Consider the following 24,494-nt stretch of genomic DNA (forward strand, 5'->3'; position numbering starts at 1 on the left):
TAAAAAAAAAATCTTTTATTTGCTTTCTGGCTGAATGAACTTTGGCAGTTTTGGTAGAGCAGAGACACTGGCAGCATATTCAGCATTTGTGTGATGTAGAAAGTTTTGTTCATCTTTTGAAACATAGAAAGTTTGTCTTTTTCTTTCTTAGTACTTCACTAATGGCTCTCCATTGTCTGTTGATTGCTAGTTTCTGAAAAGAACTTTTCTGTTACTCCTTTTCACTGATTATTAGACATTTACGACATACACTTGTAGGTTTTTCTTTAGTTCTATTTTACTTTGCCTTTCCCGAATTGTTAGATTGGCTTAGAGTTTCATTAGACATGAAGAGTTTTGCCCATTCACTCCCCAGATATTTTTAGTTATTCCTTCTCTTCTCCCTTAGGCTTTCTGCCTCACAGATTCTGGCTGTTGTCACCCTTTCCGGCTCACATGTCTGCTCCCTCCCACTTGGCAAGGTCCGCACTTTTTGTTTGTGTTTCCCATCCCTACACACATCCTGCAAACGGTCCCTGTCAATCTTACCTTGTTTTCTACCCTCTTGCCACATTTTCATTTCTCACTACCAGTGATTAGTTCTTTGCTAATTCAGCCTTCAGTAAAATGTGGCTCCTACAGAGGACAAGAAAGAGAAGCAACTTAGGAAGAGGAGGACCCACCCCAGGGAGGGCAGAGCAGCTGCTGTACGTAGCATCCTCTATACGTGTGTGACTCACATCCTCAATGAGTCGAGGACGTCACTTCAGGTCACCCTAAGGCTATCTCCCAAGGGCCTGACCTCCTTTCACAACTGTCCTGTTTTCTCCAGGGTAGGAAGGATGCTTGGGGCTTGCACAGCAAGATATAATAAGGCAAAGGCTCTGCCTCCCATAGTCATGATCGGTTCAAAGCAAGCCAAACAGCAATTTTATTCTCACAGAACTGGTCTGGAGTCAGTCAATCATTGTACTCACATCCTCTATACGTGTGTGACTCACATCCTCAATGAGTCAGCCACTGATTGGTCCAATGTCAGAGCAATTTTATCCACACCGCCACTGATTGGTTGGGAGCTAGCCAATCACAGCAATTGAGTCTTTACAACTGCTGATTGGTCCACCTCCCAGGTGTGAGCTAACTGGAACTTTCCTTGGAAAACCAGATCTGGATTCTCTGACTTAGTGGTTCCTGCAAATTCAAGCCTTTGTGCCCCGACATGCAGGCTCCTGTAGGTCCCATCTCATCAACTGTGGCTTTGAGAGTCTGGGGGACTTCGTTAGAGAACAACTGGGAAACAGGTTCATTGAGTGGGACACCACTTGCCTACCCCATGCTGCCTGTGTAGAGCCTAGAGCACCATGTTCTGGGGAGTACAGAGAGCAGAGTGGAGGCACGGGGTGGGGGAGTCCAGGAGCCTGAGGCAAGGAGGGGGCCCTGAGGAGAACCAGGGGTGGGGTAGATGGATGGGTCTGGATGTGGAAGGGCTCAGGGATGTTTTTGAGGGTGGAGTGCCCAGAAGAAATGGATGTGGGCCTTTTCTTGTTCCTGCCCGATGTCCATGCACCTCCCCTCTTGTTGAAGCTGAGATAACTAGCTACCTTCTGGTGAGTGGAGTGGCACAGACCAGAAGCTTGCTGCAGAGCTTGGTCTCTTGAGGGTAACAGGTCTCCTTCCTGGCCAGAGGACTTTGTACTGCTCGCTCCCAAGGGATTCTTCATATGACTGCTCCTCTGAAGTGAGGAGAGGAGAGCTGAGCCCCATCCTGTGAATTTAGAGACTTAGAGTGGGGTGGTACTGGCATTCAATGGCACCTCGTTGCTTCTTTGGAGGAGGCCACAGCTTCCCTCAAAGAGAGGCTCAAAGGTTCATACCTTGTGTCCAATAAGGAAACAGATGGGGGTAGAGAACATGTAGTCCCTACTTGTCATTATACCTGATATTCCCTCGTGGGTCATCTTTGCTCCTGACTGGATTAGTAGTCTGATCCCAACAACTGGATGCCAGTAACATTCCAGGGCTAGTAATCCAGCAGCTGTGAGAGGGACTCTCAAACATCCAGTGTTCGGTGTATGACCAGGGCCACCTGGGAACACCAATACACAGGGAATCAGTGGATCTTGTGCAGACTGGAGCCCCTCTCACTCACTGCTGCTGGAATACGCATTGCAGCCTTCCAGGGCCTGAAACTTCAAGGCCCTATAAGAGGGTGGCTGGGCCTCTGCGCTCCGACATTAGGACTGGTGGGTACCAGATGGACGTATGAGTGTGGAGGCATGGGTCACATGAAGGGCCTGGGTCTGAGTCATTTCCTCCTTCTCTGGATTGGAGGGTGGAGGCCCCTCCTTCAATTTGAGTTGCTTTGGGGAGATAATTGCAGAATTGAGAGCGGGCTGGCTAGAGAGGAGTAGGACTGGCCAGGATAAGTTCTCCTGACTCGGAGGCCCCAACCTCTGAGACCCCGGTGTAGGTCAACACCCAGTCCTCATGGGCTCTACCTTCTGCTGACACCAGCTATTTCTGGCTTTGGGCGAGACTCATGCCAGGGGACTGACCCTCTGTGTTCCTTCCAGATGCTGAGCCCAATGCTGAACCTGCTGATGCTGGCATCGCCCCTCCTGTCTGGCGTGGTCCACACAGTCCCTGGTGAGTCCTGCCCAGGCTGGCCCTATCTGTCTGCAGCCTCACATCCCATAGGCAGGTGGGCTCAGAGCCCAGGGTCTCCCCAACACTGGGCAGGGTTGAGCCAGGGCAAGGCTTTTGACCTATCTTGAAATTACTCCCGACTCCAGCCACTGGCCTGACCCTGAAGCGAGCAGGCATTGTAGGGGGCCAGGAGGCCCCTGGCGGTAAGTGGCCCTGGCAGGTGAGCCTGAGGCACTTCAACTTCAACTTCTGGGAGCACTTCTGTGGAGGATCGCTCATCCACCCGCAGCGGGTGCTAACTGCGGCTCACTGTGTAGGACCGTGAGTGACTGTGGGGCTGGCAGGTGGGGCATGGTGCCAGTTTCCCCCTAGGTACTCCAGAACCTAGGATGTGTGGCTCAGCGAAGCCTTCCTGAGTAAGGCTTTGCCCTTCCCAGGGATAACATGAGCCCTGAATCACTGCGGGTGCAGCTTCGCAAGCAGCACCTCTATTACCAAGACCACCTGTTGCTCGTTAGCCGGATCATCACACACCCTGACTACTATGACGCCCAGAATGGTGCAGACATCGCCCTGTTGGAGCTGGAGGACCCTGTGAACACCTCCAGCCACATCCACCCCGTCTCCCTTCCTCCTGCCTCTGAGACCTTCCCCTCAGGGATGTCGTGCTGGGTGACAGGCGGGGGCAATGTGCACAGTGGCTGTGAGTGGCAGGGATAATGAGGGCTTGGACAGGTGGGGACTGGGTTATACCATGGCTCCAGCTACAGGGTTCCTTTAGGGTGACAGAGATGGGCCTTGATCTGTTTGTCCCTGAGATTATTTCTTCTCTCACCCCAGTGCCGCTCCCACTACCATATCCCCTAAAACAAGTGAAGGTCCCCATTGTGGAAAATCATGTTTGTGATGCCAAGTACCACATGGGCCTCTCCATGGGGGATCACATTCTCATTGTTCGAGAGGACATGCTTTGTGCTGGGAACAGCCAAAGAGACTCCTGCCAGGTGGGTCCCAACAGTATTCACTGCACCCCTCTACTCATCCTGGCCTTGCTCTTGAACACTGACCTTTGCTTTCCCCAGGGTGATTCTGGAGGGCCCCTGGTCTGCAAAGTGAGGGGCACCTGGATGCAGGCAGGTGTGGTCAGCTGGGGTGATGGCTGTGCTCAGGCCAACCGACCTGGCATCTATACCCGCGTGACCCACTACCTGGACTGGATCCACTGCTACAACCCTGAGCTGGGTTGTCAGAGCTGCCTCTGCATCAGGGGAGAAGCAGCCCCTTTTGTCCCCAGCATGCTGCCTCCTGCCCAGATAGAAGGCCCCTAGGCTTCCCTGTCCTGCCTTTAGCCCCCTCCCCTATTATCCCTCCCCTTGTGCTAACCCTCCGGCAGCTGTGTCTCATTAATATGCATGAAAAGCAACCATGGCTGTCCCTGAGTTTCTAGTTGTAGGTTCTTCACTGGGGAGAAGAGCCAGGGTGTAGCTTCATGGTTGTGGGTCCTCATTGCCTGAGATGGCATGTTGCCCTGTGAGTCCTCCTGCTTGGGCTCTTGTCCCTAGATCCCACTTCTTCCTCACCAGCTTATTGCCTTTGGTGATTGGTACCATGTCCTCAGGACAAGTAAAGCAAAAGGGACTTCTTGGGAGCTAGGTACCCACAAACAACAGGGTCAGGGGATTGAGCATTATTGTTCTAAGCCTCCAAGGCCCAGTCCCTATTCCAAGCATCACCCCCGCCACTGTCCTGACCAGGCTGTGGTGGGAACTTTCCCTGTGTCTGATGAGACATTCCTCTGTGATCTGATTGGAGCAACTTCTGGAGATTTGCTTTCCCCCTGAACCCCATGTTGATGACCTTCTCTGTCACCAGCAGCGGCTTTGAGGCATTCCCAAATGGGGTTCTAGGGCTGGAGTAGTCATGGCTGTTCCTATGCATGTGCTGGTGAGAGGAGCTACTGGGGCCAAAGGGGACACATGTTCAATGTGTTAGGACACCCCCCGGACCTGTTAGCACCCTCTCCCACCCACCACCAGCACACTTGGTGCTTTCTTACACTCCACCTGCACCATTCTGTCTGGTGGCATCACATGAAATGCATCGCCTCTGTTATGATTACCATGAAGGCAGCCCTTTCTTGGCTGGAGCCCTCCCCTCCATTGTGGGGATAAGAGGACCATCTTCCCTGTGCCCTGCTGGGGTGAAGCCCCTGAGGCCACATCTTCCGTCATGCCGCCCACTCCGTGAGTGCATGTCTACACCTGCACATGTCTCTTCTGGGACACCCAGTTATTTCTCTGTTTTCCCCACTGTAGGTACCTGGGATTGTTTTTCCTATACTTTTTTTCTTCTAACTTAGACCATTCACCTCAGATCAAGGCCCGGAAGCCTCTTCCTGGCTTGCAGCTATGGTGCAGATTGTGTTCCAGATGCCCAACCTTGCAGCCTGTCTGGGCCACTGTGACATATGGGGACTGAAAGAATGCCCCTTCCTAGCCAAGCTGTAGGAACTTAGGAACTCAAGGAAGGGCTAGAGTGGGACTCAGATATGCCTGCTTAGGAAGTTCACACTCCACCTGGCAAACCATTCCTGTGCTCTGGCTTCAGATTCTTATATCCATCATGTGGCCCCTGGATATATATGCTGCCATGTCAGATATGCTGCTGCCAGATATGTTTGCGCCAGCGGCCCATTCCTGCCCTGGTGTGCATTGCAGTGGACATGACTGTGTTTTTAAGCCACATATGATAACTTTCCTAAAGCCCACAATTTAAAGGAGTGGTTCATTTTGGCTCATGGGTTTTGACAGATTCAATCCACAGTTGTCACTCCATGGAAGGAACATCATGGTGGGAGGCTGTGGCAGAGAAGAGATGTTTAAGGTGACAGAGGAGCAGGATAGAGGAAGACTACCAGAGAAGGAAGGGGTAGAAAACAGACATGGTCCCCAAGGCCACCCCTCCACTGCCTACCCAGAAGTGCACTCTATCAATCTCCTCAGTGGATTCCAGAGCCAGTCAAGCTGAAAGTACACACCTTAACGAAATGGGTGGCTACAGCTCAGTCCTTCAGGATTCATTCTGGGGCTTTGAGGTGGAAACAGATTCTTTGAAGAGGCTTTCACTTGTCTCTATTATCCGTTGTCTGGTGCAAATACCTGTATTTGCCCTGTAGATTCTCTGGATGATCTCTAACCTTCTCAGGGAGATCCTTAAAGGACCCACCTGGCCCTTCTCCAGCCCCCAACCCCAATTTGTGTGGGCCTGCATCCCACAGAACGGAGCAGGGAAGGATGCCAGGAGTGTCTCTGGGGGCCCTGCTTTGCACAGTGACAGTTCCCCCACAGTTCTGGTGCCCTCACTCTCCAAAGAGAAATCCACTGGGGAGGAGGTGCTAAACTGCTCTATTACTTTTTTTTTAAATAACAAACATTTGTTATTAAAAAAAACCCCCTGCAAATCCATCCCTCCATCTCCTGCCCCTCCCCACTAGCTTTCACTGTTGGCAGACAGACTGACTTCTGATAAGTGCTAAAGCTCCAGTAAGTTGGTTCAGACATCCTTAGCAGAGGCTGTGCAGGGTGAAAGGCAAGGGACAGAGGTCCTAAGGAGGTGAACAAGGTCTTGAAGTTGGGTTGGAAGGAAGGTGGTCTCGTTCTAGGGCTTTCCTCTTATCTGGCACTCAGCCCAGCAGCAGATAACACATAAAAGTGAGGGTGGTGGCACACACCGGTAATCCCAGCATTTGGGAGGCTGAGGCAAGAGGATTGCTGTGAGTTCAAGGTTAGCTTGGAGAACACAGAGACTATCACAAAAACTAAAAAAATTTAAAAAGTGAGGGTTGACACTATTGAGGTGGCTGCCAGGAAGGGCCAAAAAAAAATTGAATAATTTTCTTTGTACAGCTGGGGCTCCTCCCCAGGTGATAGTGCCCAAGAGACAGATGTCCCCAAGCTCCAACTCTCCTGGGATCCCAGCTATAGGACACCTGCCAGAGGCTACCACCAGGGCCAGGGCACCCTACCCCCACATGCTCTCTGGAAAATGAAGACAGACTTCCACTTGTCACAGCATTGCCCATGGGACAGAACAGAATGTTCCAGAGTATCTTCCTTGACAGCAGACCTGGGATCTGGGTGGTGTTGAGGGCTCTGCAGGGAGCAGGGTCATGGGATGCAGGTTGGGCAATGAGTTCCCTGGTGCTGCAGATGGATCAAGCTGCAACAAGAGAGGGCAGTGAAGGCCCCTCTTGGGGAGACCTGGAATGACCCTGGGGAAGGTCTCAGGATTTGATTCCATGAAGATCCTGCTCTTCCCACCTGCTTCAAGCCCACTGGGTGACATCAGACTCCTGGGTCCCCAGGTAAAGACAGCATGGGCTGGGGACACCTGCTTCCCGTCCTGCTGCCCCTGGGCTGTGTCACCAGGCAGATCTCTCCTTCCCCATGCAGCACCTCCCAGGTGTGGCCATTCTAAAGGGGAGGGTGGGGGAGCTGATGTTATCTCTATTTGTCAGTAGGTCGGCATTTAACACATATGTTTGAGGCAAGGCCATCAATACCAGGTCGTGGTGTAAAGGAGTCCAAGTTTATTCCTTGTGAAGCTGCATCCTGAAAATTATCAGGTTATTCCCATGTCTCAGTACTTTACACTTAAAAGGGAATACTTGATTTAGAGGGTCTCGGTGGAACTCTGCATGCCCAGCCTGTGGTTTGGAGATGGAGAACGTCCCTTACTCTTCCTGGGGCTTCCAATCAATTTGGTCATCAGGCTTCAGCTATACAAGCAGCCCTGGGCAGCTGAAGAGCACTGTCCACTTGATGTTTAGTGTAGACAGGGAGGGAACCCAAGAACAAATGTGAGGACACGACATTGCAGAGGGTATATTATCATGGAAGCCTAAGATGACTCCTCTACGTTGTCTGGGCCTCAGGTTGGGATTGAGAAGCCCCATGTGACCTATGGGAACCAGGGAGGGATTCCTGGAAGCGGTGGCATCAATTCTGACCTATGTTGGGAACAACAAATGCTCAGGTTTACAGTGGGGACTCCTGAGTCTCACCCTGTTCCTGCTGTGGTCTAACTTGTTCCCTGAGCCATGCACTGACTACCTGGGCTGCAGTGTTACCTGGGCTGCAGTGTCACCTGAAGACAAAGGGAGGTGACAATTCCCTTTGCAGTATATAGAGGGAACAAGATGGGGCTTGTCAGTGGCACCTTTCCTCCTCTTCCCTTGCCTCTAATAGCAGGTGTGAAGTCTTCCCTATCCAGCCCCACCCCACCTCACACACCACACCACACCAGCAGCCCAGGACTCAGAGTGGACCATCCTCCTCGCCCTATCACAGACAGACAACACGGTCTGTGAGCCAGTGACCTCTTGCAGCTCCTGACTGTGCCTGGTGGGCAGCCAGCCTGGATGGAGGTGGGAGTGCTGCTGGAGAGCACCTGCATCCTGCTGGGATGGGGTGGACCCTACAACCTCTCTTGGAGGTGCCATATTTCCAATCAGCCACAGAGTTGGAGCCTCCAAGCCAGACACTATGGTTCTAAGCCAAGAGACGGGAAAATACCAAGTGTCCTTTCAGTGGGGCTTGGTGTGTCACGACCCTGGGTGAGGTACCAGAGATAGAGGCATCATGTGGGGGGTAGGGGAACCCAGAACCCAGACATGGTGAAGCCTTCTTGAGGAAGGGTGCTGGAGGGCATGGTGGCCAAGACTGAGGCCTCCCAACTGCTGTGTATGACTGGTCACCATGGCTACTGCTTATTTTCATGGCTACTTTGCACCTGGGATGGTGACTAGTAGTTCTGTCTGCCTAGGTACTAGGTTCAGATGCTTAGAATAGGGGACCTATCCTAGAGTCACCCTGAAACTCAGTGGGCATCACTCAGATCTTTGGGGTTTGAGGACCTCTCTGGACATTTGCCTTCACCCTGACATTCTGTCTCCACCTCCCTGGATTCTCTACAGTGATGTGACGTGGGTTAATTGGCACCCCCAACTCCCCAGGACTTCTGGGGTCTAGCTGGGACATCATCCTTGTGCATGCAGGTAGCCTGACAGGTCCTGCCTGTCTGTCTCAAAGGGACCTTGATTGACTTCCACTCCAGTATGTAGTGTTGGGTGATGGGCAGGAGCTACACACAGGAGGGGTGACAGACCCCTCCATCACCCTGTCTGTGGGGATGGGGAAGGAAAGTGACACCTGGAGATGCCACTGCCTCCAGGAAGCCCTCCCTGGTTCCTGCAGGTCACATGGGTCATCTCAGGAAAATCCAGCACCCTTTTCCCCATGAGACTCTGCAGCCAGGGATACCCCCCTCAAAAAAAGAGGGTACAAGATTGGAATAGAGGCCTGGCAGGAATATCTGAAGGGGCACTATCCATTCTGGGGGCCACCTGGAGGCCCAGGGAGGTCATTGGCTCATCACAGGGGACTTTACTCAGGAATCCCGGCTGAGGGTAGAGGCTGGGCCTCCTGGAAAGCCACCTCTCTCTGTTTTTCAGTTAAATTGTGAGTTTCAGGAGATTCTCTTCCTGTCACCATCACTCATGGTTCTTGTCTGAAACAATGCTATTGCTGTTACCTTTTGGTGACTTCCCCAAACCAGGCTTGTCCCTCCTTGGGTACCAGTTGGCATCCTGGGGTAAAAAGATCCTTCCCCACCTATTTCTCGATCTGTGTGGACTGAGTTTCTCATTTCATTTAGTTGTACATATTTAATTATGACTGTCTTTTTGTGTGAGCACAAAGTGACCCAGATCTGGCCAGTGGGGGCTCTTTGAAGTGGATTCTTTAAATTATTTTTTTGTTTTGGTACAGGGTCTCACTATGAAGCTCAGACTCATAGTGACCCTCCTGTCTCAGCCTCCCTAGAGCTGAGATTACAGGCATGCGCCACCACAGCTGGCATGTGATACTGGGGATTGAACTTGGGTCCTTGTACTTGCCAGGCAGGTACTTAGATCCCTGAGCTATCTCCCCAACCCTTAAACTGGATTCTGACATTAAATTTTTAAAAAACATTTTTTATTAAGTGAAATTTACAGTGGAAGACCCAATACTATTATGGACTACTGGACTATTTTGGAATATTTTGCTGAGTTAACACACTTATAATATTTAAATGATGTAACTAAACAAAAAAAAAAGGGATATAGATAAATGACCATTTTGTATCTGTGTGTTCAAAATGGTTAGGATAGATATATAGGTACATTCTCTTAATTCAAGGAATAGAGAAATTTGTTCTAATAGTGTTTATAAATAGGATATCATGTCTGCATATTGTACTACAAATAACCACTAGGAAGGCAGTATGCAATGTGTTAATTATTGGAACTGTCCTACCAATTCGATTTGAAACTGTCTCATATAGACAGCAATGACAACAGGAAAGGCCAACATCCATTGGTATATGCAGCTTACTGAGCAGATGAATGTGGTATTGTATTTCTAATGAAAATCCTGTAATAAATGTAAAGCCAAAGGTTAAAAAAATAAAATAAAATAAATTTATGTCCATATTTTTAAAAAAGTGAAATTTACATAAGAAAATTAACTATAATAAAGTGCTCCCTGGGGTGGCAGTTCGCTCATTTGTAGAGTTATGAGACAATCGATACGCTCATCCTAAAAGGAGGCTGCATCCCTACCCGGTAGTTTCTTCTAGGCCCCTAGCCTCTGGGGTCTTTGAGGTGCCACCTCCCCAATGCCTTTCTCTGGCCCTCATCTCTCGGGGTCCTGCTAACACTAGAAACCAAGTCCAGGGATCTAGGGTGCTCCTTACTTCGAGTATTACTTTCTGAATACACAAACCTTCTGGAGAGCTCCCAACAGACAGAAGATCCCCAAGGTGAGAGGGGTGGTGACGGAGGCTTCCTGGAGGAAGGGTACGGGTGGGAAGCAGGCTGTGAGGACTGCGTGCCCTGCTCCGGCTCAGGATGTGGCCAACCCCAGGTTTCAGGTGCACAGGCCATACTGCTCCAACAAGTGTGGTCGTGGCAGGCAGCCTCTGCCTCTGACAGGTGCACGTATGTGGAGCACCCTGTGGATGCTCATTGCTGGAGGGGAAACTGTCTGGTCCTTAGTTTCTTCTTTAGCAAACAGGGCAAACCATGGTGCCATCTAGCCAGTTGATGCAGCACTGTGCAGCTACAGAGCTCAGAGAACGTAACTGTCTGCTGGGCTGGTTGGTGTGGCCTTGGCCCAACTGGCGCAAGACTGCTTCTGTGTCTTTGCATACCTCCTAAGCCAGGAGGCTCCCTCCCTCCCTCCCCTCTGCTGGAATCTGGACTCTGCCCTGATCAGCCTCTCTAGGGCTCAAGAGTGTCGCTGACCTCCATCATGCTCGACACCTGTCAGGAGCAGCAGGGATCCCAGATGACACCGCAGGCCTGCAGCATAGCCGCAGCACAGGCTCAGGCCTCAGTGGCTGAGGGACAGTTGGAGCCTGGCCAACATGGGCTCCAGGTGGCTGGATGTTGATTCTTGCCTTGCACCTGGCCAGACAGTGGTGATGACCCCACAACCATATCCCCGTCATCCAGGTCCCTTAACTAATCCAAATACCAGGTCTGCGTGGAGCTAATGACCACTTCCCCAAATTGTCTACAATGCTGTAGGTCAATCTATACCCCCAACTCCCCTGTAGTAGGACATTGTCTTCGTGCATCTGGGTGGCCCTCTCCAGACAGGTCCTGCCTCTCTGCCTCAAAAAGACCTTCTACACTGGGATGTAGTATTGGATGATGGGCAGGAGCTACACACAGGAGGGGTGAGGGGCCCCTCCATCGCCCTGCCTGTGGGGATGGAGAAAGGGAAGGGACACTTGGGAAAGGGCCACCACACAACCCTGTGGTTGCCCCACCTTGGAGCCCACTACCTATCTGTTCATACCAGATGAAGTTCTCAGAGCCAGTACTCCAGCAACCAGGTAACAGGCTTTGTACCTGACGCACATGGCCCAGCCTCATTCTTAGCAGTACATGGGCAGGAGCCCCAAAATTCCATGAGCCCATACCTCTCTTAGAGCCTGTGTCCCCCACACAGCCTGCAGGAAGCAAGTGTCCACGGTGAATCTGCAGATGGCCTGTTCCAGCCTATATAAGGCCATTCAACTGGAACTGCTGTGTAGACAAGGCTCAGGAGACATCCATCAGTATGGGTTGGGAGTGGAGAGCCAGTGAGAACTCCTATGTCTTCTTGCGTGACTTGTTCTCACCCTTTTCTGCCCACAAAATGACTCCAGAGGCCTCTAGTCAGCCAGATGATTGGAGACCTGGCTGCAAGCTTGTGTGGTCAGCTGGGAAGCTGGGGTGGGGGCAAATGCAGAGGCCATACTGCCACAGCTAGTGTGGTTGTGGCAGGCAGCCTCTGCCTCTGACAGGTGCACGTATGTGGAGCACCCTGTGGATGCTCATTGCTGGCAGGGAAACTGTCTGGTCCTCAGTTTCCTCTTTAGTAAAGAGGGCAAACCACACTGCCATCTAGCCAGTTGATGCAGCACTGTGCAGCTACACAGCTCAGAGAATGTAACTGTCTGCTGGGCTGGTTGGTGCTGGCTTTGGCCCAAGACTGCTTCTGTGTCTTTGCATACCTCCTAAGCCAGGAAGCTCCCTCCCTCTACTGCTGGAATCTGTAATCTGTCCTTATCAGCCTCTCTAGGGCTTGGGTGTCGCTAACCTTCACCATGCTTGACACCTTCTTGTCAGGAGCAGCAGCGATCCCCAAAGTGCCCCAGGGTGGCTATGGCCACCTCAAAGGGCCTGGGGCCTACAGCCACATCCCCACATATCTGAACTGGATCCATCATCACATGCCATGGTTGGGAACGCAGGCTTCTTGAGGCCTTTTTCTGCTCAGCCTACTGCTGCTGGTTTGGGGCCAATACCGGTTGTGCAGACCTGGCTCAGCTCCCATTTCCACCCAACCTGGGACACTTGATTCTGAGGTGGTAGCCAGAGTGCATTTCTTAAATAAGTTAATATTTATTCTGCTTTGCCCCTCCCCTCCCCTTTTCCTTAAGAAGCTGAGTTTTCTGCATCAGATTATTGCAACATGGAACCTGAATTTATATGACAAAGGGAACAGAACAGAACGTAACAGAGGGATGTCAACTCAATCTCCAGGCCACAGGGCTGGACAGATGAGAGGTGCCATTAGAATGGGCCAGGGCGTCTTATTGCACAAGTCACAACGCCCTGGTGAGGTGGCTGACTTTCCCAGAGTCACAGGACGTGCCTAGAATCCCCGAGCTGATGTTAAAGGGTGGCATGGGATGGGGAAGTGTGGAGGGTGATGTATGAAAACTCGGACTGTGAGCAGAGGTGACACTGGCCGTGGTGGCCTTGTGGACTGAGCCTGCTGCTGAGGGCACAAGGCTCAAGCGTGTGCTCCCTATAACAGTGGAGTGTGGGGATGGTGCTGTGGTGCCCTTTCCCACAGGTATAGCATCTTTCACAGGCCTCTTGAGAGGCCCTACATGGCCGCAGATGGTGGCAGCGGCAAAACTCAGACCTAAACTGACCCAGTGCATGGACAGATGTCATGGGCTGTCCCACAACATGGTGCACAGACTGCATCCACCTGCCTCTGCTGGGCTGTCCTCCTGGCCCCTCTACCTACCACGGGGCCTGAGCCAGGGTCCACTCTTGGCCTGTCTGAGGCCACTGCCCTATTGGGTATCCCTAACTCCGTGCAAAGCCCTGTGTACTGTGAGTCTGAGCTACACAGGCTCGTCTGCATTGTTATCTGGGGCAGGAGTGTCTGGGGAACCCAGTTCCTTCAGGGAGGTCTGGGGAACCATGAGGAAGAGTCCCCGCCCCTTCTCTGGAGGGTCCACACAGGGTACAGAAAGTTCTACTTCTTGGGGATCCAGAGGCACTGCAGCCCCTGTGGAGGAAACTTTGGATTCTGGGGTCACACTCTGACTGCTGTCCAAGAAGGGGATCTCACTAGGGCCCCCGATGTTTAGTGGCTCAAAGGCAAAGCTAGGGACGGTCAGGTGCTCAGCCCGACAGGGGCCCTGGCCCCACCGATCCCCCTTGGCAGTGGGGTCCCCTCCAGTGCCCTCCATGGGCTCTAAGTCCCTGTGGGGCGCAGCCTCACAGGATGGGGTTCTGCGCCGGAGGGTGCTGCTGCCCTCTGCCACTGGGGGCCGTGCAGAGCCCTCATCCTCTGCAGGAGGGTCCACAGAGATGCAGGGAGGGCTCATCTTCTTCTTTCTGCGCGCTCCCAGGGCTGGTTCAAGCTCTGGAACCCGGGCCTTTATGTCCTCAGGTTCCAGGTGGCTATCACCATCACCTAGCTCCACTGAGGGCCACCTCTGTGTGTCTGCCCGACCTGGCATGTCCAGGAAGCCCTGGGTATCTGGACTGCAGAGCCTATGCAGGTCTGGCCCACTGCCTGCCACCCCTCGGGCTGCAGGGGAGGCCACAGGGGAGGCCTCAGGGCTGTGGGGCTCAGCAGCAGGCCACGGGTGGGCGGAGCTGGTGATGTGTCTGACTTCCTCATCTGCTGGGTCTGCACCTTCAGCCTCATCTCCGCCAGAGGCCAGGAGCCGACTGGAGATGCAGCGCTGTCCAAAAGTGTGCTTGCGGGTGCGAACACTGGCAGGCCATGGGGAACGGGGTGGTGACTTCAGGGAGCCCCCCCGGGACACCTGCCTCACCGGGGTCTTCTCCACAGGCCCCGTGGAATCTGGGCCATTCTCTCCAGGGCTGTCAACCTGTCCTTCCAGAGACTCTGTACGCACAGCCTCCTGTAAGAGCCCAGGGTTACAATGAAGAGGCACTTCAGCCAGTAGAGCCAGGAACCGCTCCCCACCTGAGACCAGAACAGGATACAGATGGGACCCCCACCCATGAAGCCCTGCGTGCCTGCCACACTGCAGCCACCAAAAGTGGTTGGTCCCTGAATAGACAAGAGACCCAGGTCCTGAGACCAGGTCTGCTGTTGTACCCTGGGCTGCACAGTACAGTGGCCCTAATACTCTGAGACCACCTAATAACATCCAGGCAACCTTGAGTCCCCAGGACATGGCCCAGGCTTGTGCCTCCTCCAAGTGGGTAGAAGAAAGGATAAAGTTCTCAGCCCCAAGGGGCAAGAGCTCCCCTACCTGTCTGCACAGCAGCCGGCCAAGGCTGGGGGAGCGGGGTGCACCCCGAGGGGGTGGAGCACACTGGGGATCAGTGCCCTTGGCTGGGGAGGATGTCGCTGGTGGAACCTGGAGGGAGGCACAGGGCTCCAGGGGTGGAGAGTGAGCAGAGGTGGCTGGCCCTGGGACAGGGATGTATCTGAACTGAGTGTCCTAGCACCCTGTCTCCACCACCCTACCCTGCCCACTGCAGCTTGCTCAGCCCAACCCCCATCCGCTCTCTTGCTCAGTGCCTGTCTGCCTTCCTACCCAGCCTTCATCTGCCCTGGTCCATCCTCTTCCTGGCTCCCATTCTCCTCCTTGCCTGGCCCCATACCCCACACCCTTGCCAGGGCCTGTACCTGAAGGGGCACCTGAATAGGTCTCCATCTCCACTTCCTGCAGTGGGTGGGGAGCTGCAGCAGGTGCCACGGGTCGGAACATGTAGCTGTCACTGGGTAGCGACAGCATCCTGGATACGGACACCTTGCGTACGACCAGGAGGTTCGAGGCATCTGGCCCACAGCCTGGGCTGTCCTGGGGGCAGGGAGGCCTTGCCCATCAGCCTAAGGCCACCCCTATACTACACCCCTAGCCCCTCTCCCTTGCTGGACTCACCTGTGTCCTGGGCTGGGGGTGTGTTGGGGCCTCCTGTGCCAGCTCTAACTCAACCTCTGCATCCATCTCAGCATCCTCACGGGCCTCCTTGTTGCTCTCTTCCAGGTGTTTCATGAGTACAGCAACCACAACGTTGACCAGCACAAACTGGGCTACTAGCACAAAGGTGACGAAGTAGATGGGCGAGAGCGCTGGCAGATAGCTGAGGCAGTGCTTGTCCTCGCGGGTGCACTCACGCAATGTGTCCTGGGTCGACAGGCAGCAGGGTTATACTCTGGCTGCCCTCACCAGCAGGTGCCCACCTCTGGAGGCCCCAACGGTACCTTCATGATCCCATTCCAGTTGTCACCAGTGGACACGCGGAAGAGTGTGAGGAATGCCATGCCAAAGTTGGAGAAGGTGGCGTGTCGGCTCAGGCCCTCACAGGGGTTGTCCTCGCTGCACTCTGCAGGGGTTGGGGGTGGGTTTTCAGCCACTCTGCCCTAACTCATTCTCAGCTGACAGCACTGCCTACACTTCACCCTCCTGCACAGGCCTGGCCTCTTGGCTCACAGCTGTGAGTGGTCAGTATGCTTTTGGCTTCTGTGCAGTGACAGGGTGCCCTGACTGCTGGGCCTGGGGTATGAGTCATCAAACCCAGCTGGGGTAACCTATAGTCCTGGGAAGCAGCTGGAACATTTGGGCCTGGACCAAGCTCCCCTGGGTGGGCAGATCCCAGGCTGATAGCCAGGGTGGCCACCTGCTATCCAGAGCCCACCAGGCCCCAGGCTGACCTGGGAACTAGAAAAGGGTAAATAGGGACTGCTGCCTGTGGAGGTCCCCACGTACCCCAGCCCAGAATGGGCAGTGTCTCTGGTGACAATCTAAAAGGACCTAGAGCCAGGTATGGCAGTCCATGACTGAGAGCCCACCATCGAAGGTTGAGGCAGAGGGACTGCAAGCTCGAATCCTTCCTCAGTGACTTAGTGAGACTTAGTGAGACACTGCTTCACCAAAAACAAAGATGCTGGAATGAAACTCAGTGCGAAAGTTCTGGGTTCAATCCCCAGTACTGTAAAAAATAGATACATGAATAATAGTATAAATTTAAAATAAAAACATTGGTGGCATCTGTCTCCTGGGAACCATGTAGGGGTCAGGATGAGGTATGCTGTGTGAGCTTATATGATGACATGAGCACGTGAGTGTGTGAGCATGTGTGAGCAGGAGTGTTTGTGAGTGACCCTCACCTGCCCTGAGTGTAGCCTGGCCTGTGCGTCTGGGTCTGTGTGCAGACATGTCTGTGTTGCTGGTCTGAGTGCCTCTGTGCGTGCAGCAGCCCATGTGTGCCTGCTGCAAGCTTGGGGCTCCTGGAAGGCTGACGAGGTTAGAAGGGACACCCCAAGAGCTGGTGGGCTGGCCAGGTCGGGGCCAGTGAGCAGAGCTGCCCAGGGCACAGACGTGGGGGGTCAGGGCTGAGCACAGCAGTCACACTTCCCCGGCGCCATGTCTGTGTGCTGCACTCACCAAGCCTCCCAAACAGCTCCACTCCCAGGGCAGCATAGATAAAAAACAGGAGCATGAAAAGAAGACCAAGGTTCCCTACCTACATGAGAAAGAAGCAGAAAGGGGTCAGACTGGCTGCCATCCAGCCCTCGGCACAGGTCCGGCACCCACTGCTCAGGGAGGTCAGAAGAGGGCCAGAGATGGCTGCAGACACCACCACCCGGGCTTTGCAGTCTCTTGCACCCCCTGGAGCTCCTTGTTCTTGTCCAGCATTCAGTACCCTCCCCCTCCCTGCCAACCTCTGGCTCTCACTGGTCCCCACAGACCCCTCCTCATCCTGCCTCTGAGCAACTGCCCCCCAGCCATTCCACCTCCAGCAGGTGCTTTGCCCAAGGCCTGGAGTGTGCTGTTCCCTGGCCCTCCCTGTGTGGGCCGACTCCACCTCAGACCCCAGGATAGGGACCCCTGCCAGTGCTCACAGTGGACAGGAAGGCCATTCAAACAACCTAGCCCAGCCCTCTTTGTTCCCATCCCCAGGACAGCTGAACTCAGTGAAACTGAGTAGCACTTGGGAGTGTCACTCAGGGGAAACACAGAATGCTGCTAGAGGTCGGCATGCAGGGGATGGAACGGAGGGCCAGCGGGTGGGCACACGGATAAACAGGTGCCAGCGGCAAGGCTGCTAGAAGGGAGGCGGGGGACAGGGGAGTGCTGGAGATGTGGCGAGGGAACTTTCAGCTGAAGGGCAGAGTCCAGAGATAGGGCAGGTAGCCTACAGGTTGGGCAGTGGCCAGTGGTTGCCCAGGGACTGAGCCCCCCAATAAGTGTCTTAAAACCAGCAAAGACCACGGTGGGACCAAGGGTACAAGAAGTAAGGACAGGAACCCCAGCAACCCCAAGGCTGCAGTCCTCTGCCGTTACAGGCAAGCCTGCCTCAGCCCCCGCTCATCTCTGCCTTGACCCTCTTTCTGTGGCTCTTTGCCTCCAGAAGTATACAGTTGGGGCAGACCATGGTCACTGTTCTTGCCCAGAGGCAGGAACCAAGGCAGTGGCCTATCTACCTTTCAGCTCAGCTGAGGCACACATGGGCCAAGACCACAGTTGTGGGACCAGGCACATGAGGGAGGGAGACAGGGACATGAGCCAGGCCCTTCCTGTGGCCTTATCCTTGATGACACGCGGTGCCCACTCTTGGGCGGTGCTTGGGCCCCGACCTACCTGGGGCAGGGCTTGTACTACGGTGTCCAGCAGGGCCCGCATGCCCGTGGCCATCTTGAGCAGCTTCAGCACTAGGGCCAGGAGCTAAGTGTTAGCAGGCCTGGCTGATCCCTGATTGTCCAGGGTCACATCCCCTCACTTCCAGCCTGGACTCTACGACCTCCCCCCACCTCAACGCAGCCCCTTGCAGACATCTCAGACACAGGTAAGGATGGAGACCAGGCATGGGGCAGAGTACTCAGGTCTATCTGCCATCTGTTCTGCTGGCCCAGCACAGTTCAGCCAATAGCCTATTGGAGTGGCAGCAAATCCATAGCACCTGAGCCACAGTGGGCTTTTTGTTATCACTGAAAGCTCTACAAGGTTTGCCACCACTGGCCTATGGCCCTTGGGGAGAATGGCATAAGGGCCGCTTACCGCGGGCGATGCGGAGTACACGCATGATACGGATGATGGTGGGGTTGATGGGCAGTGCAGCGTTCATCTCGATCTCTTCTAGAGCAATGCCCATGATAGATAGCAGGACAATGGCCAGGTCCAGCTGGTTCCACCTGGCCAGTGAAAAGCACACGTCAATGTGACCACTACATCAGGTCCCACCTCAGAACCCACCTGGGAGGTGAAACAGGAGTCTCCTCCCTGGTTGCCAAGGGGCCTGCCCATACCTGTCCTTGAAGAACCTCCGGAACCCAAAGGCCACCAGCTTTAGTGCAGCCTCAAAGACAAAGACGATGGTGAACACGTAGTTGCAGTACTTGAGGGCCTCATCCAGCGACTAAAGGCAGAGGGTAAAGCTGATGACAGGGCCTCAGCCAGGCTACCCGGCCCTCTTTATGCCTGTCACCTCCCCACATGGCCTCCTGTAGTCATGCAGTGGTAGCCTCGCTGGCAGGTGTCTCCCTGGTGTTGGCAGCCAGGTCTCAATCCCCAGCTAGACACACAGTCCACGCTGCAGAGAAACTGGGGGAAGGTGCCTCCCAGGTTCACAGCCCAGCAGCGTCCTGGTCACTGCAGCCCCTCCTGCCCTGCTCACTGGCCAGCCTTGTGAGGCCTGCCACTAAGCACTTACAATCTGGAGCCAGTGTAGGACCTAGAGGGTATCACCCTGTGCCCCTGAGGGAACCTTCAAGAACAGGAGGAATCTAGGCTCCTGGTCATCTTCAGCCTAGGTAGGGACCCCAGCAGGCCCACTATCCTTAGCTTTCCACAAAGTGACATTTCTTAAGGCTAAACATATTGCCAATGAAAAACTCCACTCTTTTATGGCCTCAGCCTTCCTCTAGGGAATGATACACATTAACAAAAGGATGGAGATTCACATTTAGCAGACTGAAAGGGGCTGTGGTTAATTTTACTGCAGACATTAGAGCCAATTTCCCAGCAATAAGACTTGCAGGCTAGAGAGAACCACCCCATCCCCTGGAGTGGGGGGGGGGTCACTGAGTTCTCTCCCGTTTAAAAAGGATCACCTGACTCCCTCCAAAACCCATGTCCCAGTGAGCGCTCAGTGGGGCCCCCATACTGGCACAGCCCTCCAGTGTCCTTCCCTGACCGCCAGCACCTTGGGCTGGTTGTAGTGCTCCATGGACATGGTGATGACATTGAGGCCGATGATAAAGGTGATGAAGAGGTCCAGGTAGTGACTGGTGCATAGAGTGTGGATGGAGCGACGTGTATGAGAATAGTCGGCATAGTAGGGTCGGCGCTGAGCCTCTGCAGGGAGAGGGTGGGTCAGTGCTCTGGTAGCACCAGGATGTCTCCATCTCCTCCCAGGAGGCCAAGGGTAGGGCGGCTCAGGGAGGGCCTGGCTGGAGCCCAGGAGCTCACATGAGGCTGAAGGAGGGGGCTGTTTTGTGAAGGGACTCCATTCTAGCTGAGAATAAACTCCCCGTGAGGCTATCTATGGGCCAGAAAATGCCTGGTGCCTGAGGAAGATCAACTTCCCAGACCATGGGTCAAGATGGCCCCGGGAGGGAAACAGAAGCTTCTATAGCCGCCCTAGAGCCCTCTGGTCCCCACCCAGACTCTACCCTCCTGGGGCTTGTGGTGGGCAGCAGGAGGGTTTGGCCTGTGTCCACGGCCTATGTCCATGCTATATCCTGGAGACATAAGACTGGGCCCTGCAGACCCCACATACAGAGATGAAGGTAACTCCCTGCCCTCCAAGGATTATGTTACAACAGAACAGTAAGATAGGAGCCTTCATGGGACACCCTTCACTGTGTGTACCCCTCTTCCAGGTTTCTCTGTAGCAGCCCCCAGTAACCCTTAGGGAGGCCTATAGAGGATGATGTGGGCCATCCATCCCTAGGACAAGAGACAGAAGCAGGCACTGAGGGGCTGAAGACCCAGGACCAGGGAGAGCCAGTGCCAATGGGAAATGACCCACCACCCTGGACCCTCATGCTCCTTGGTCCAGCATGCATCACTAGAGCTTGGCTCAGCTTGGGCAGCCAAAGGAGCCAGTGGCCAGTGCAAAAGACAAAACATCCAGAGCCAGCAGGAGGAAGGTAGCTCATCCCTGTCCCTGCCCTTGTCCCCTGATCATGCATACATGCAGGCTGCAGATGGTCACACAGGAGCAAGGTCAGCAGTAAGGACACCAGCAGGCAGCCTGAGCCATTCCTCCCACCACCCCTACTGGCACTCATCACCCTGGCACTGTGCCCACCCTGTGGTGGACCCCAGCACCCCTAGTGGCACACCCCTCCCCATGCGGTGGCTGGCAGAAGCGGGCTGAGCGTGTGTGCGGGGCATGCGGGCAGCAGGTACCTGGGCTGGGGAAGGTGCCTGGAAAGACAAGGAGATGTCTGAGTGGCCACAGTGAGGGGCAGAGGGGACTCTCAGGCCTGTGTGCGAAGTCCCCTGCCCCTGAGCCACAGCCTGCTCTAGCTCCACAGAGGACTTGGGCAGACCCAAATTTGGCAGGCAGGAGGCATCTGAGATGCCCCATCTACTTTTTAGGTCCCTGCTGACCCTCCTGCTAATCCTTCTGTGAGGCCGGCCCATGCAAGGCGCCTGTGCAGAGCCATTCAGGGAGGGACTGCAGGCCCAGCACAGTGCCACCACAGTGCGCACAGGTACCGACCCGCCACTGCCACCCCGGGCGCCTTACTCCTGCGCTTCCTCTCCATCCTCCGCAGCCGCTTCTCTTCCCGTCTCCGAGCCTCCTCAGCCTCTTGGTGCTGCCGGCACTTATGGAAATTCTCTACCACAACACCCACGAACATGTTGAGCACAAAGAAGCTGACGATGAGCAGGAAGGAGATGAAATACAGCAGCATCCAGGGGTTATGGTTCTGCACAGGCTGTAGCATACAAAGTGGTGGGTATCTGGCCACTGGCCACTGGCCTACTTCCCTGCCTAAGACCTACTCCAGGCCTGGTTTGCAGAGGACCTCACCCAAGTGCTCAGGCTGGATACATCCTCTGGAGATGACTTCTGAGGTAATCTACCTCAACCCCAGGGACACTGGGCCTTTGTTAAAGCAACCCATAGTGGGTGCCCAGCCACGCACCTGTTGGTCAATGCCCACAGCATCCAGCCCATCATACATGATGTTCACCCAGCCATCCTTGGATGATAACACGAATAGGGACATCAATGCCTGTGGGGTGGGCAGACATCATTGGTAGGGCTGGGGTCAACACCTGATCCAAAAGCCCCACCACTACCACCCCTGCTTGCGCCCCATGGCTGGCCTACCCACCTGGCCAAGATTATCAAAGTTGTATTTGCGCCGTACCCAGCGGTAGTGGGCAGCCCGACACTCAGCCTTGGTGGAGATATTCCTGGTGTCGGAGCCCTCACAGAAGTAGAACTTCCCCTTGAAGAGCTGGTAGGGCAAAGCTATCACCCAGGGCCCAGGCTGAGGCACCCTACCCCACCCACCCTAGCCCTGAGCCCAGCCAGTTCTCCCAGTCTAGCTCAGCTAATCACGCCTACCTGCACTCCCAGGATGCCAAAGATGATGAAAAAGGCACAGCAAATGAGGACGATGTTCCCAATGGGCCTGAGAGATGATATGAGAGTCTCCACCACCAGTTTGAGGCCTGGAGCCCGGCTGATGACCCTGGAGCCAACAGAGAGGATGTGCTGTTGGCCCCACTCAAGATAAAATGTGGCAAGTGCAGTGACCTCAAGGTGGAGCTGAATGGGTGGCAGAGAAGGACTGTGCTGCAGGTCTTCTCTGGGTCCTACAGGGTTCTTCTGTTCCACTTACCTCAGAGGCCGCAGGGTCCGCAACAGGCGCAGCACACGCAAGATGCCTAGAATCTTGGCACCACCAGCTGAGGCCATGGCCACTACGATGTCAACCAGGGACACCAGGACCAGCAGCCCATCCAGCACATTCCAGCTACTCTGCAGGTATGCACGCTCTCCCCACAACAGGCCTAGGGCCACCACCTGCAGAGAAGGTGTCCATGTACATGGCTTGGCTGGAAGAGTCCAGGGTCAGGGTAGCCAGGGGTCATGGGGCCAGATGGGGACTTCAACAGAGAGGGTGACAGGGACACCTTGGTACCTTCACCATCATCTCAGTCACGAAGATGGCTGTGAAGATGTAGTTGGAAACGCTGAGGAAGGCTCGTTCCTGTAGGGAGAGGCTGATGGGAAGGCTGCACCCATACCACCTGCTCCCCACCTGGCCAGATGCCCCAGAAACTCACAGTGCTGCTGGGGTCAATATCTGGCCTTTCTAGGGCTATGGTGATGCAGTTGAGGAAGATGAAGAGGAGGACCACATGGTCAAACATCTTGTGTGCAATGATCTTCTGGCAGAAAGCTCGCAGCCTGGGGAGGTGACTGAATCAGCACACCTGGCTGGAGTCCAGGACAGCCCCAGACAAGCTGCTGCCTCACAGAGCCCCTGTGGCTACCCATGGGAGGGAGGGGGAAGCTGGGCTAGCAAGGGGGCAATGCCTCCTCACCTGTTTTGCGGGGAGAAGAGGTATAGGGCCCAGGACTCTCGACTGCGGCACCACTGGGGCGTGTAGGGCTCCAGCATCTTGTGTAGGCGAAAGCAGCAGCTCTGGGGGAAGAGAGAGCCTCAGAGTCTTTATCTCCTTGCCAGGGCAGTCCACCACATCCTCATCACCTCCATCTCATGAACCTTGTCCTCCCCACCCAGAAGATGTGCAACCACGCTAGATGGTCACAAGGCTGCAGGGATGCTCCTGGGGGCCTCCTCTACCAGGCACCTCCTGGCTAGTTGTGACCTCCAGGGTAAGGGACAAGGGCCCATGAAAGCTGATGCTGGACTCTATCCCTGGCCAGGCCACTCATGCTCCTTCAGGTCCCATGAATGACACCCAAGTCCTGCCTAGGCTGTGTTTTGGAGAACCAGCCCCAAGGAAGGAGTCAGGGTGGTCAGTCTGGCCAGGCCCACAGTGCCCATCCAACTTACATCCTCCACATCATCATCGAGGTCAGCCACCTCCTCCCTATGGCTGTCAATGCGCAGGAAGAACTCGTTGGGAAGGGCCACTGTCTGCCCAGGGCAGTCATGGAGCTTGGCAGGCAGGTGGCTGGCCAGCCGGGGGGACCGCAGCTCCAGAGTGCTGCGGTGGTCCAAGGATTCAGCACGCCGCAGTGGGCGGGTTACCATGCCCAGCCTGCTGTCCTCAGCTTCGTCATCTGTGCTGCCCTTGCCCTCACCAGACAGCAGTGACTCACGCTCCCCACACTGACTGCGGCGCTTGAGGCTGGGTGCACGGCCCAAGCTGTTCCAGCTTGAGCGCCGGCTGCTCCAGGCGCTGTTGGGGCCCCAGTGGGTACAGGGTGAGCTGCGCAGGCTGGCCTGGAAAGTGAGGGTACGTGAACAGGCCAGCCATAGGTCTAGGGCTCCCCAGACAACCACTTCCAGGCTAGAGTCCTTTCCCATGGGTCCCTGCCAGTAGTCCTGACTGGTGTTTACAGAATACTCGCTATGCATAGCCATCACCTAGCAAGTATGCTGCAGGACACAATGTCTAGGTTGCGTCTTTGAGTGACACCTGACAATGCTGGGCACTTGCTCAGTGGGTTATTATGGGAGCAGCTAGCAAGGGCCAGTTGTTGCCCAGTTTCATACCCATTATCTCTAGACATGCAGAAATGAAATTTGCCTCTTGTCTCAAGGCATAAAGTCAGACCCACCCAGGGCACTTTCCTGAGGATATTTATTTATTTATTTCTATATTTAGGACAGGATCTACAGGCTATCATTACATAGATTAGACTCATAATGATTCTCCTGTTTCCCGCCTCACAAGTGCTGGGGTTATAGGTGCACGCCACCATGCCCAGTCTCAATCACCATCTTAGCACACTCCGCGGGCAGGGCTGGCACAGCACGCCAGGGATTGAACCCTGGCTGCTGCTCTCTGCCTAAGCAGATGTTTTAGTCTGCCAAGGTGTCAGGTCG

The 24,494-nt window shown here is 54.6% G+C and overlaps 2 protein-coding genes across 8 annotated transcripts in view; one reads left to right on the plus strand and one right to left on the minus strand.

Annotated features, from left to right (window-relative positions):
• The first annotated feature begins 2,552 nt into the window (after window positions 1-2,552).
• On the plus strand, window positions 2,553-3,988 carry LOC101571955 (tryptase-like). Its single transcript, XM_004628124.2, has 5 exons — window positions 2,553-2,625; window positions 2,772-2,946; window positions 3,063-3,328; window positions 3,466-3,629; window positions 3,708-3,988. Exons 1-5 carry the CDS (start codon window positions 2,553-2,555, stop codon window positions 3,951-3,953), a joined length of 924 nt encoding a protein of 307 aa, XP_004628181.1. The 3' UTR covers window positions 3,954-3,988.
• Window positions 3,989-10,926: 6,938 nt separating this feature from the next.
• The window catches only part of Cacna1h (calcium voltage-gated channel subunit alpha1 H), a 61,649-nt gene continuing 48,081 nt past the window's right edge, over window positions 10,927-24,494 (minus strand). For 4 of the 7 annotated variants that reach the window (XM_023711789.1, XM_023711792.1, XM_023711788.1 and 1 more), the window contains exons 17-36: window positions 23,496-23,888; window positions 23,020-23,120; window positions 22,759-22,882; window positions 22,614-22,682; window positions 22,311-22,495; window positions 22,034-22,160; window positions 21,798-21,923; window positions 21,606-21,695; window positions 21,203-21,395; window positions 20,860-20,877; window positions 19,649-19,800; window positions 18,753-18,862; window positions 18,505-18,638; window positions 18,088-18,158; window positions 16,891-16,969; window positions 15,708-15,829; window positions 15,385-15,630; window positions 15,129-15,303; window positions 14,749-14,909; window positions 10,927-14,391 (exon numbers count right to left, since the gene is read on the minus strand). In XM_023711789.1, the coding sequence (XP_023567557.1) occupies window positions 13,357-14,391; window positions 14,749-14,909; window positions 15,129-15,303; window positions 15,385-15,630; window positions 15,708-15,829; window positions 16,891-16,969; window positions 18,088-18,158; window positions 18,505-18,638; window positions 18,753-18,862; window positions 19,649-19,800; window positions 20,860-20,877; window positions 21,203-21,395; window positions 21,606-21,695; window positions 21,798-21,923; window positions 22,034-22,160; window positions 22,311-22,495; window positions 22,614-22,682; window positions 22,759-22,882; window positions 23,020-23,120; window positions 23,496-23,888 (3,711 nt within the window). In that variant the 3' untranslated portion in view covers window positions 10,927-13,356. The remainder of the gene's footprint in view (window positions 14,392-14,748; window positions 14,910-15,128; window positions 15,304-15,384; window positions 15,631-15,707; window positions 15,830-16,890; window positions 16,970-18,087; window positions 18,159-18,504; window positions 18,639-18,752; window positions 18,863-19,648; window positions 19,801-20,859; window positions 20,878-21,202; window positions 21,396-21,605; window positions 21,696-21,797; window positions 21,924-22,033; window positions 22,161-22,310; window positions 22,496-22,613; window positions 22,683-22,758; window positions 22,883-23,019; window positions 23,121-23,495; window positions 23,889-24,494) is intronic. The other 3 variants (XM_023711793.1, XM_023711791.1, XM_023711790.1) reach the window with 1 other exon arrangement.

The sequence above is a fragment of the Octodon degus genome, unplaced genomic scaffold (assembly GCF_000260255.1).
Source record: "Octodon degus isolate 3935 unplaced genomic scaffold, OctDeg1.0 scaffold00021, whole genome shotgun sequence".
NCBI classification, from domain to species: Eukaryota; Metazoa; Chordata; class Mammalia; order Rodentia; family Octodontidae; genus Octodon; species Octodon degus.

Bases quoted from the DNA above. Each gene is read 5' to 3' on its own strand.
- LOC101571955 (XM_004628124.2), top strand. From the start codon at position 2,553: ATGCTGAGCCCAATGCTGAACCTGCTGATGCTGGCATCGCCCCTCCTG. The intron at 2,947-3,062 runs GTGAGTGACTGT...TGCCCTTCCCAG, and splicing joins GCGGCTCACTGTGTAGGACC to GGATAACATGAGCCCTGAAT. The intron at 3,329-3,465 runs GTGAGTGGCAGG...CTCTCACCCCAG, and splicing joins GGGCAATGTGCACAGTGGCT to TGCCGCTCCCACTACCATAT.